The sequence below is a fragment of the Rhipicephalus microplus genome, chromosome 2 (assembly GCF_043290135.1).
Source record: "Rhipicephalus microplus isolate Deutch F79 chromosome 2, USDA_Rmic, whole genome shotgun sequence".
NCBI lineage: Eukaryota > Metazoa > Arthropoda > Arachnida > Ixodida > Ixodidae > Rhipicephalus > Rhipicephalus microplus.
The window spans coordinates 292,230,005-292,243,236 of record NC_134701.1 but is presented as its reverse complement, the minus strand read 5'-3'; the positions used below and the strand labels follow the sequence as shown (position 1 = coordinate 292,243,236).

Genomic DNA, 13,232 nt, shown 5'->3' with positions numbered 1-13,232 from the left:
ACAGTGAAAACTTATAAAAGCAATTTACACGGAGATATAACCGGAGTCAGTGTGGTAGCAGTTTTCATCGTTGTTCTAAATACATTTTTCAGCCACGCATATGAGTCGTGACATATAGCAAAACGCACCTATTTTGCATTGTTAGTTTGTCGATTTTCCACCAGAAGAACAAAAACATGCGCTTTCAGCATAACGCTTTGCAACAGTTTTCTTTTCACTGTTTACAGTTCGGCCAAATAAGAACATGAAAAAGCTTCTCTTATTTGCAGGTGTCATTGGCCTTTTTCATTAAGACACGACTCATATAGAGCTGAGTTTCGCAGTTTTAAAGACCAATGTAATATTGGCTAAAGAAAACCAACAAAACTGTATTATTCTTTACTTGATTAGCAATGCAGTGGAAGAACACTGATAAAAATTTTTGGCTTTTTTGTGATAGAAGCGCACGGTTTATACTTCGCGGTTGTATCTGAAATAATATTTTTTCAGGGAAATGCTGAGTGCATTTGTCCGACGGTGTGCTGAATAACTTTCCACTGGGCCAGTGGTGGTGCAGGGGATAAACTTGAGAATGAGTCAATACAGACACGAAGAACGGAACAAGCGCCACTGTCAAGATCTTCATTACTGTGGTATTTTTAAGCTTGATGCATGTGCATGTACATCGGGAAAATAGTGCACTGCGCAATAGTGGGATATGGAAACGTTTGGCTAGTAACAATTTAAAAATGTGGCAGTGTGCGTTGCTTGGTGGCTATGCCGGTTGTTGTCACGCGTCATGACAGATTTCTCGTTCAGAATATCTGAACGAAAGCTGGCCATTTGATGCAAAGGCTCAGTTCTGTTGATGATAATTTTTATGTGGTTTTGCTGTTTTTTGTGTGGATGCTCAGGAAACGAACAAAAAATCACGTAGAACTACTGAAACGACTCCAGCTAACACGCACAAAACAGCAGTCTTGATAAACGGGGACTTTCGCAAGCTGGCTAGAGTCGGTTAACTCTCCGTGGTATTATTGAAGCATACATGACCTACAACCTCGGGGATGATCAGGTGCCCTGCAATCTGCAAGGCAAGCAATGTCGTTAGCTCCTACTTGTCGCTTGATGAAGCAAGACCGATGAACTTTTGATTTCTGTAGGTCTAACTATCATGACTTCAAGAAAGTGCCCCCACATGCTTTGTTCGGCTGGGAGAAAACCATGTGACCTTTTGCTACACATAGTGCGAATCTTGATGTCTCTTTTCTATCTTGTCTCTGAAAACCAGTTTGTAAAAATTCTGGGTGATGATCCTCATTCGTATGGTTTTCTTTTGAGTGGAAAAGCGTTACTCTTTAGGAGAAGATTGGAAATGAAAAACAAAAAAAGATACCATGCTTACAAAAGCCACCATCAGGGAACATCCTGCAGTGAACACAGCGGTTTTTCTAGGTGCCTGCTCCACTGTTCTTGCTCCTACGTGAATTGAGGGAAAACAGTGTTGCTCGTCGAGGTCACCGCCACAGATCCTACGGTGAAGTGAGCGCCATGAGTGTTTTTTTTTTTCGTGGCACCAGCAGTTAAATGCCCCCATCCTGCTGCCTTGAGGACAGTGCTGGAAATATGTCGTCCTCCGACGTGGTTCGATTAGGCTAGACTTCGGAGCTCTCGTAGCCACCTTTAGGTGACTCTACGGGGCTGTGGTCGATGGACTTGATCTCTGGATGGTTCTCCAGAGGGTTCACTGCCAGAGGAACGATGCGATCAGCCGTCACGTCGCGTGTTATGTCGCGACTGTCATCCGCCGAGTCAGTCAAGTTCTCCACATCGGCGATGGGAACCTGCAGACAGGACAGAGTGGTCTTAGCTGGACTGATTGTCTCTTATACAGTAGACGTTAGATTACGCACAGATTTCTTTCACAGCACGAAGGATACACAATGACGTACACTTAGAGGCACACACAGTACAGTATGTCTTTACCATAGAAGATACGTTTGATACGAAGGTGTGTACAATTCCTACACTACAACTTGATAAATTTACTGTGGCGCACATGGCGCGGACGCCAAGGTCGGTTCCCGACGAGGACAGCTTCACCCTAGTGGTGCCGAGCCTTCTTTGTGTCTCTTTTTTTCTCCTTCCTTACATTTCTTTCGTTTACATTTCTTTCGCGTTCATTTTCTTTCTGTCCTGCTCTTTGTACCACCATTTTCATCTCTCTCTGTGTGTGCTTTTTTATGTTTATTCGTTTATTTATCTCCCCTGTGCTCCTTGTCTCTCCATCCGGGGTTTGAACATCCCACACCAGACAAACCGTCGCAGCACGCCCGCCACGCGCACCTGCTCGAGCTCGGAAAATGAAGAAAACGAGTTACTGCGCTGCTGGAAGTGTAGATGGCGTCCTGACAGTTTTCGCTACCACGAAACGGTGAACAGATCTGCTCCTAAAATAAAAGTGGGTGGCGCCTGCTCGAGGCGCACAGCCGGCTCGCGCAGTGTAACGCCTGTGACGTGTGCCGTCACTCCTCTGGGGTCTCGTGGCTCCTAACACTACTGTAAACAATGCTCCCGAATTAGCGCTGAAAATTACGTATACTGTGCGGTTCCGTGCAACCTAATGTACTGTTGTGTTAGCTTTTTCTTTTATTTCTTGTTTTCAGAACACGAATGATTCATTGGTATTGCGAACATGTAAGCATTGCTGTATTGGCAATCGACTGTTTTACTGAAGCAGGATTTTTCCTGTCCGCGTTGCCCGCTCTTGATCTTTTACATGAGTGTGCGTGGTTAAGTTAGTGGTTATCAGGCCCAGATTATTTTGAATAGTCTGCAGTATTAATGAAACTCATTGTGCCATGTATTTTAGGCATTGTACTTTCTTTTGAACTCTCCTACAAAGTTGAACACGGAGCAGCATTATGCCTTCTCTGATATCTTTATGGTTTTATTAAATGGTGGGTTTTTCTCGGTGAACCAGTAAATGGTCTGGTGTTCAATATCAAAATTACAGCAGAGCATAAACATAACGAAGAGCTGTGGACAGAACGGATTCATTTACGCTATGTAATCGTTTCGAACCAACCTTGACCACTTCGTCATCCTCGTCTTCTTCGCCCACTTCTTGGATGGTGAGGTCTGCGCCTCCCACGTAGCTTCCCGTGTAGGCGCTCGGGTTTGTCCCTGGCTGCAGCAGCTGCGTTTCGACACCTTCTTCCTGCAAGCCAATAAGCCAATCAGCAATGTCTCCTAGCCTTGATTATTAAACGGCTCAAAGTCGCTCAGTGGTAGAAATGTATACGCAGACGTGGACACCTCGCATCGAGGTTCCTGTGTCTAGTGTTGCGAAACTTTAGAAAGAATTATCACCAATCGATTGTTGAAAATGATGGAGCGCATCCTATAGCACCATTTATTTCTGTTTTGATACCTTTGATGCGTTTCTGAATATTGCCGCGAACGCATGCATTGGGTTTGTTTATTTGTGTTTTGTTTTTTCGGCCTGGCTGCGCCGGCCTGCGCTATCGCCGTTTTCACAGGGTTTCGAACAAACGCTACCACAGCGTTTCGAACAACCGCTATCGAACAACGCTTCAGGCGTTGTTCGATAGAAACAACGCTTCAAGCGTTGTTTGTTAGAAACGCTGTTCGAACGAACAGCGTTTCTAACAAACGCCATCACGGCGTTCTCGATACAATTCGACCATAGAGAAATGATTCGACTATTCGAGAAACCCTCGCGCCAAGGGATATGAATTCCCGCACAGCCGATGCCGCGTCATCCGATCGCCGACGCTCACTAGCGTGCACGTCGTTTTGCCGGCCGCTGCTTCGCCGCCTGTGTATTCTTTCAGTTGTTAGGGGAGCACAGGTTCGCTCCAATAAACTTGTTTCCCTTATAGACAACTGCGTCGTCCTTTGCTGCGTGACATCTGGTGGAGGAGCAGGGTACATGAACCCTAAGCCATTGCCAAGCCGACAAGCAAGCCCAACACGACGAGCACGCCCAACTCGTGTCAGCCGCCGACAGCAAGGCTTTCAGCCAGAGTTTGGACTGCTCCCGGATAAAAAGAGGAAAAAAGACGTAAGAACCACGATGATCAACGCAGGCACCATGACCAGCGCTACCAACCCTCCCGTCGTTCTGCAACAACCTCGTGAGCCCCCATCATTCCGAGGATCTCCTGGTGAAGACCCGGAAGAGTGGCTGGAGAAGCTGGAGCGCATCCGCATCTTTAACAGGTGGGAGGACGAAGAAATGTTTCGTCATGTCTTCTATTTGGAGGATGCAGCTCGAACGTGGTTTGAGAACCATGAAGGCTCCCTAACCGACTGGACTGTCTTTAAGAGCGAATTCCTCAAAACATTCGCTACGGTTGTGCGGAAAGAACGAGTCGCCCTTTTGTTGGAGACGCGAATACAACACCCTAACGAAGGTGTTGTACTGTTCGCTGAGGAGATGAAGATGCTGTTCCGGAGAGCTGACCCCGAAATGGCAGAAGAGAAGAAGGTGCGCTTTCTGATGCGGGGAGTTAAACAAGAGCTCTTCGCTGGACTCATCCGCAACCCCCCTAAGACCGTCGCTGAGTTCGTCACCGAGGCTTCGATGATCGAGAGGACCTTGGATATGCGTTCGCGGCAATACGATAGACCACTCAACACCCTTTCGGTGAACCCGGTAAACGCCCCTGGATTGGCGACGGAAGACTTGCGGGAGACCATCCGCGCCGTCGTTCGCGAGGAACTGAGGAAATTGTTCCCAGCAACGCCGCAGCCCCAAGTCGCCTCACTGACCGACGTCGTCCGCGAGGAGGTTCAGCAAACACTGGGGAATTCCACGCCGTCGGTAGCATCTTGCGAACCACAAGCGATGACCTACTCCGCTGCTGCTCGTCGACCCCGACCCGTCCCGACCCGTTATCAAGAGGCCCCGCCGTACCGCCACCCAATGTCGCCCGCCCGACCCCCTGTAACCCGAAACCCGGCGCCCAGGAAGACCGAGGTGTGGCGAACGCCAGATAATCGTCCGCTGTGCTACCACTGCGGAGAGGCCGACCACGTCTACCGTCGCTGCCCGTACAAGAGGCTGGGTTTGCGTGGGTTCTCCGTCGACGCACCCCGCCCGCGAGCCGGCCAGCGCCCATTTGAGATCGAAGAATACCTGTCGAACACCAGCCGTGGACCATCCCGTTTCAACCGTTCGCCGTCGCCCTACCCGTACCAATCTCCCAACCGTCACAGCAATGCTTACTTCGCCCGTGGAAGGTCCCCCAGCCCACGAGGGGGAAACTAAAAGCAGCAACTACTGGAGGTGAGGTTGCACAACGGCGGGAAAATGAAAACCCTCCAAAGACGCAAGACCGTGATTCACAACATGCCCTCATCCCGACTTCCCGACGACACCCTGACGAGACCCCCGAAAACGACGACAGCTACGCTGCGCGACGTGTACCCGAAATGACGAAGCCTGCCGCTGAGAAGACGACGATGACGACGCATAGTGCCCGACCATCAACACGCGCAAGTCGCGATACGACGCCCCGACGCACCCGAAATTCGAGGAAAGCGGCATCCGACGTCCTGTTGTCCATCGACGGCCTTGACGTAGTCGCCCTCACCGACACGGGAGCCGACTACTCGGTCATGAGCGGGTCATTCGCTTCCAAGCTAAAGAAAGTTACAACCAGATGGGACGGTCCGCACATACGCACAGCAGGAGGCCACCTCGTGACCCCAAGTGGAATGTGCACATCGCGCGTCACCATAGACGGCACTACGTACCCTTCGGAGTTCGTCATTTTGCCTAACTGCTCCCGCGACGTAATTCTCGGAATGGACTTTTTGACGGACAATGGCGCAATAATTGATCTGCAGACCCGGTCGATAACGTTTTCCTCCGATCACTCCACGACGCCGCAACCGAACCTCGGACACCCTGCTGCTGTAAGGATCGCCGACGATCACGTCACCCTGCCACCCCGCGCAAGCTTGATGATCGCCGTCAATTGTGAAGGTGCTGCTCCTGACGTCGACGCTATCGTGGAGACTGACCAAAGGTTGCTTCTAGACCGCGGCGTGTCTGTCGCAAGAGGCATTGCGCGGTTTAAGCAACGCAGATCCCACGTTTTGGTCACCAATTTCACCGAGGAGTACCAGCATCTAAACAAGGGCGCTGCGATTGCGTTCCTCGAAGAAACGCAAGAAGCGAGTCAAGTGATCGCGGTCGCCACCTTTGAACGCGCACGCGCAGATGCTTCCAGGCTGCCACATCCTTTTGACGTGAACCCGGCGCTGTCGCAAGAAAATCGGGACAGATTACTGGAGTTGCTCCGTCGCTACAGCGAGTGTTTTTCCTCGAACTCGAAGTTACGTCAGACACCTTTGGCGAAGCACCGGATAATAACCGAAGATGGAGCCTGACCTACCAGACAGTCACCGTACCGCGTTTCTTCACACGAGCGCGAAGGCATCCGGACTCAAGTAGATGACATGCTCAGCGACGACATAATACAGCCATCGAAAAGTCCGTGGGCTGCGCCGGTTGTACTCGTGAAGAAAAAAGATGGCACTTTAAGATTCTGCGTTGACTACCGGAGACTAAACAAAATAACCAAAAAGGACGTGTACCCCCTGCCACGAATCGACGACGCCCTCGACCACCTCTGCCACGCCGAGTACTTCTCATCCATGCATCTGAAGACCGGGTACTGGCAAATTGAAGTGGACGAGAGAGACCGAGAGAAGACTGCATTTATAACCCCGGACGGTCTATACGAGTTCAAGGTGATGCCGTTTGGGCTGTGCACGGCGCCCGCAACGTTTCAGGGAGTTATGGACACTGTGCTAGCAGGCCTGAAGTGGCACACTTGCCTCGTATACCTCGACGACGTTGTCGTATTCGCCCGGACTTTCGACGAACACCTCACAAGGTTGGAATCTGTACTCGAGGCCATTCGTACGTCGGGGTTAACGCTGAAGCTTGAGAAGTGCCGTTTCGCGTACGAGGAACTCAAGTTCTTGGGTCACGTCGTGAACGCCGCGGGAGTCCTACCTGACCCGGCAAAAACATCAGTCATTGCGAACTTCCCAAGGCCGAAAGATAAGAAGGGTGTGCGAAGCTTTCTCGGAATGTGCGCATACTACCGGCGCTTCGTCGCAAACTTCGCACGCATTGCAGAGCCACTCACGCGCCTGACGAAAGAAAGCACCCCTTTCAGCTGGGAAAACGACCAAGAAAAGGCATTCTGCGAGCTACAACAACGCCTGCAAAACCCGCCCGTGCTCACTCATTTCGACGAAAACGCCGAAACGGAAATGCACACGGACGCCAGTGATATCGGTTTGGGTGCCGTCCTCGTCCAAAAGCAAAGCGGTTACGAAAAGGTAATCGCCTATGCAAGCCGTGGTCTGTCGAAGGAGGAGAGAAACTACTCTGCCTCCGAGAAAGAGTGCCTGGCTTTCATATGGGCCATTTCAAAATTTCGCCCATACGTCTATGGTAGACCGTTTAAGGTTGTGACAGACCATCATGCGTTGTGTTGGCTCGCCAATTTGAAGGACCCCTCTGGCCGTCTTGGGCGGTGGAGCTTGCGCCTGCAAGAGTTCGACGTTACAATATTCTACAAATCCGGCAGGATACACTCCGACGCCGACTGCCTGTCCCGCGCCCCCGTCGACCCACCACCACAGGACACCGATGAAGACAGCGCGTTCTTCGGAGTCGTGACAGAGAGCGACCTAGCCACCCAGCAGCGTGCCGACCCTGACCTCCGCGCCATGATCGACTACCTCTAAGGACGCAATGTCGCCGTGCCTAGGGCGTTCAAGCGCAACTTACAGCATTCAGCCTCAAAAACTTCATCCTAGTGAAGAAGAATTTCAACCCCGGAACGAGAACGAATTATCTACTTGTCATCCCCGCAGACCTTCGTGACGAAATTTTGGAAGCGTGCCACGACAACCCGTCTTCCGGACATCTCGGAACAGCTCGCACGATTACAAAAATCAAGGCGAAATACTTCTGGCCCTACCTTACATCCGATGTCACCCACTACGTCCGGAGGTGCCGTGACTGCCAGCGACGAAAAACACCACCGACGAGACCAGCCGGACTTCTGCAGCCGATCGCCGTCCCAACGAGGCCCTTCCAACAGATCGGAATGGACCTTCTGGGCCTGTTCCCTACATCCCGATCCGCGAACAAATTGATTGTCGTAGCGACAGACTACATGACGCGCTACGCAGAGACCACCGCTCTTCCTAGGGGAACTGCACAAGAAGTTGCAAAGTTCCTTATTAACCAAATTGTGCTGCGACATGGAGCCCCCTGAAGTCCTAATCACGGACCGCGGAACGACCTTCACTGCGGAGCTCATGCAAGGAATCTTACGCTACAGCAACACAGATCACCGAAGAACGACGGCGTACCACCCCCAAACGAACGGACTAATGGAACGGCTCAATAAGACAATCGCGGATATGCTGTCTATGTACGTCGACGTTGAACATAAGACGTGGGACGAAGTCCTCCCGTACGTCACGTTTGCGTACAACACGGCTATTCAAGAAACCACGCAGATGACACCGTTCGAGCTCGTCTACGGAAGACGGCCGACTACGATGCTCGACGCCATGCTTCCGCATGTAGAAGACGACGACCTCAACGCCGACGTCCAAGGATACCTCCAACGTGCGGAGGAGGCCCGCCAGCTCGCTCGAGCTCGTATAACGGACCAGCAACCTTTGGATGCCGGACGCTACAATCTCCGACGCCGAGACGTCGAGTACCATGCTGGAGATCGTGTGTGAGTTTGGACTCCCATTCGACGACGTGGACTCAGTGAGAAACTTCTATGACGCTATTTTGGACCCTACCAGATTCTACGACGTGTTGGCGAACTAACGTACGAAGTGATCCCCGCTGGTGACTCCCGTACATCACGACGACGCACGCGGCCCGAAGTCGTCCATGTGGTTCGCTTAAAACCTTTCTACGGACGATGACGAACTTTTAATTTGTGTGGACTGTCCCTTATGTTATCATCGGGTCGATGCAGTCTTAGAGGGGGGGGGGGGGGGGGAATGCCGCGAACGCATGCATTGGGTTTGTTTATTTGTGTTTTGTTTTTTGGGCCTGGCTGCGCCGGCCTGTGCTATCGCCGTTTTCACAGCGTTTCGAACAAACGCTACCACAGCGTTTCGAACAAACGCTATCGAACAACGCTTCAGGCGTTCTTCGATAGAAACAACGCTTCAAGCGTTGTTTGTTAGAAACGCTGTTCGAACGAACAGCGTTTCTAACAAACGCTATCACGGCGATCTCGATACAATTCGACTATTCGAGAAACCCTCGCGCCGAGGGATATAAATTCCCGCACAGCCGATGCCGCGTCATCCGATCGCCGACGCTCACTAGCGTGCACGTCGTTTTGCCGGCCGCTGCTTCACCGCCTGTGTATTCTTTCAGTTGTTAGGGGAGCACAGGTCCGCTCCAATAAACTTGTTTTTCTTATAGACAACTGCGTCGTCCTTTGCTGCGTGACAATATGACAAAATAAAATCGCAGTATCGCCATCGGAATCGCAATTGCAAAGGTGAGGGAATGAATGCGACAATAATGAAGTGGAATGTTATGTGAAGTACTCAATGTTTACTTGAATACAGAAAGCTTAGTGTATTTCCTTCTGTGGCTCTTCTGTAATCAGAAGGAAACCATTGGTCATTTATTTACATCGTGTCACCAGTTCATGTCTTTGAGGGAAATACTTATACTGCCACCACTTCGAAACATAAGTATGGAAGTATCAAAATCACTCATCCTTTTTCGGGCCACTACTCCGGGATACAGCCACAAGAATTTTCATCGCCGATGTGAAATTCATCACTCAGTCTAAAAAGTGTCTGGCTAAATTTTGGCTGCCTTAAATATTCCCTTACCAATAACTGGTACGCCTATTTCATACAATATTTAAACAACGTCTAATATGAGTAATACGCTGTAAAAAACTACTATTTATTACGTGTACGAATACAACCTATTACAGCTCCTCATAAATGGGACGTAACCGAGCATGCGCCTGCTCTCATTGCCGATTTTCATGAAGGGGATGGAGAGAGCGTCTGCGGCGCCCTCTGGTGGGAGCAAATAAGTGCGCGGCACACGCATGAGCCAGCCCAGGTAACCATAGAGTATAATAATATTGTTACGGATGTGATGGGTTTATTTTCAATGAAAAATGTCAGCGCTCTACCATCACTGCCGAATCGCCATCGCTCGAGCGCGTCCGATCTCTTCTTCTTCCTCGCTCTTTCAGTTCGCGTTACATTTCCCTCCGGGCCAGACGAAGCTCACCGAGCGAGTAGAAGCGATCGGTTGTTGTAGGGCTTCAATCGGGCAATGTGCACAATTTGCGTCTTGCGCGAACGCCGGTTCTGAGCTGTCACTCTCGCGACAGCGTAAGTGATGTCACTTAAGCACTGAGTAACGACAAACGGTCCTGAGTACTTAGAAAGAAACTTCTGGCAAAGTCCCTTTTTTCGAACAGGCGTCCACAGCCAGACCAAATCACCTGTAGCGAAAGTCACGGGTGGGTGTTTTGCGTCGTAACGGTCTTTCGCGCGAGCGTGGGCGGAAAGAGTTCGGAGCCGAGCAAGTCGACGAGCTTCTTCGGCGCGACACAAAGTCTGCGCGACACTGGCGTTTTCGTTCGTCGAAAATGGAAGTATGGTGTCAAGGAAACTTTGCGGATGACGAGCATAGAGAAGAAAGAAAGGCGTATAACCTGTGACTTCGTGTTTCGCGGTATTAAAGGCGTATGTAACAAAAGGTAATACGGCATCCCAGTTCTTGTGATCCGCTGCGACGTACATTGAAAGCATGTTGATGATGGTACGATTGGTGCGCTCAGTGAGGCCGTTGGTCTGAGGGTGGTATGGCGCGGAATGGCGATACTGACACCCACAAAGCCGTAGCAACTCTTCGACAACGTCAGCGGTAAACTGACGGGCGCGATCACTTATCACCACACGAGGGGCCCCGTGACGAAGTATGATCGAGTGTAGAAGAAACCATGACACATCAGATGATGTGGCTGAAGCAACCGCCATCGTTTCAGTATACCGCGTCAGGTAATCTACGCACACAATAATCCAGCGGCGGCCGGTGGTAGACTTGGGGAAAGGGCCCAGTAAATCTATGCCGACTTTTTCGAATGGTGATGTCGGTGGCTTAACCGGCTGCAGTGGGCCGGCCGATGGTGTGGTAGGTTGTTTGTGGCGTTGGCAGACATCACAACTTGCGACGTAGTGCTTGGTGGTCTTCCAGAGTCGAGGCCAGTAAAAACGTTGTCAGATACGGTGAAGCGTTCGGGCAAATCCAAGGTGCCCAGACGTGATGTCATCGTGCATGGCTTGGAATACCGCAAGACGCAGGCATTCTAGCACGACGAGTAGTAGTGTGGAACCCTGACTGGAGTAATTCTTGCGATATAGTAGGGCGTCATGAATCACGAATGGCGTGGCGCGTTTAGAGCTACGAGCCACATCAGTCATTGGTTTCACCGAAGGGTCACGCTGTTGTTCGTGACGAAAGACATCCAAATTTGGGAAGTTGGATGAGATTGCGGCCAGGTAGTTGTCAAAATCATCATCATCAGCATCCACAGTTGGAGATGGAAGACGAGATAAGCAGTCGGCATCTGCGTGACATCGACCGCTCTTGTAGGTCACAGAATAATTATATTCTTGAAGCCGTAAGGCCCAGCGAGCCAACCGACCAGCTGGGTCACGTAGTCCGACAAGCCAACAAAGCGAATGATGATCTGTGACGATCTTGAACTGCCGGCCGTACAAATAAGGTCTGAACTTTTGGACGGCGAAAACAACTGCAAGACATTCCAGTTCGGTGACCGTATAATTCCTCTCCGCCTTAGTCCAAGTACGACTTGCATACGCCACGACATGCTGCCGGCTATCGTGATATTGAACTAGCACGGCACCAACTCCGATGCCACTAGCATCTGTATGCAGTTCCGTGAGTGCCTCCGGGTCGAAATGGCGCAAGAGGGGCCCGGAAGTAAGCAAATACTTCAGCTGCTCGAAAGCAGCCTCACACTCAATGGTCCATCGAAATGGAGTGTTTTTGCGGAGCAACTCTGTGAGGGGATGAGCAAGCTGGGCGAAGTCTTTGATAAACCGACGAAAATAAGAACACAGGCCCACGAAGCTACGGAGATCCTTCAAAGACGTCGGTTGCTTGAAGTCTCGGACAGCACAGATTTTGTGCGGGTCTGGTCGTATACCGTCCTTGTCAACTAGATATCCAAGCACAAGGGCTTGACGCTCACCAAAATGACACTTCTTTGCGTTTAAAACGAGACCAGCTTGTTTGACGCAGTCTAGAACAACGCTAAGCCGATGGTTGTGTTCGTGAAATGTCTTGCCAAAAATAATTACATCATCGAGATAACACATACATATCTCCCATTTGAGACCGCGAAGGATTGAGTCCATGAATCGCTCGAAGGTAGCTGGGGCATTGCATAAGCCAAACGGCATAACGTTGAATTCAAATAATCCATCAGGCGTGACAAAAGCAGTCTTCTCTTTGCCAGACGGATGCATTGGTATTTGCCAGTATCCAGACCTTAGGTCGACAGACGAAAAGTATGCGGCCGAGTGCAGACAATCAACAGCATCGTCGATGCGTGGTAGCGGATACACGTCTTTCTTTGTGACGGCGTTGAGACGGCGGTAGTCTACACAGAATCGCCAAGAGTTGTCTTTCTTTTTTACCAATATAACAGGAGCTGCCCAGGGACTGCTTGACTTTTGAATAACGCCTTTCTGCAGCATGTCGTTGACCTAATCGGCGATCACTTGCCTCTCTGACGGGGATACGCGATAGGGTTTCTGGCGTATCGGTGTAGCATCTCCCGTGTTGATGCGGTGGTGCATACGGGATTCGGGCAACATGGAACAACGCTTGTTTTGAGCGAAATCAAAGACTCCCGCGTAGCGTGTAAGTACCTCCTCAAGGACATTCTGCTCGGAAGAAGGCAACGACTTGTTGATCATACGTTTAATCTCGGCTGAGTAGTTGGGCGCAGTCTGATTGATAGCTGGAGACTCTGAGACCATTCTCACGTCAATTGTGGCCTGCTCCTCGAACGTACCCAGTTTGAATCCGGCTGAGAGAACAACAGGCTCTGAGGCTGCGTTGAGTGCCCACAAGCAAGCATGTCCGTCGATGG

At 50.6% G+C, this 13,232-nt stretch overlaps 1 protein-coding gene across 2 annotated transcripts in view; it reads right to left on the bottom strand.

The window, feature by feature from the left end:
• Positions 1 to 1,341: 1,341 nt before the first annotated feature.
• Positions 1,342 to 13,232, bottom strand: part of LOC119162522 (glutamate receptor 3) — a 91,923-nt gene continuing 80,032 nt past the window's right edge. For both annotated transcript variants that reach the window (XM_075882258.1, XM_037414812.2), the window contains 2 exons: positions 3,068 to 3,199; positions 1,342 to 1,823 (listed from right to left, as the gene is read on the bottom strand). In XM_075882258.1, coding sequence (XP_075738373.1) covers positions 1,635 to 1,823; positions 3,068 to 3,199 — 321 coding nt within the window. In that variant the 3' untranslated portion in view covers positions 1,342 to 1,634. The remainder of the gene's footprint in view (positions 1,824 to 3,067; positions 3,200 to 13,232) is intronic.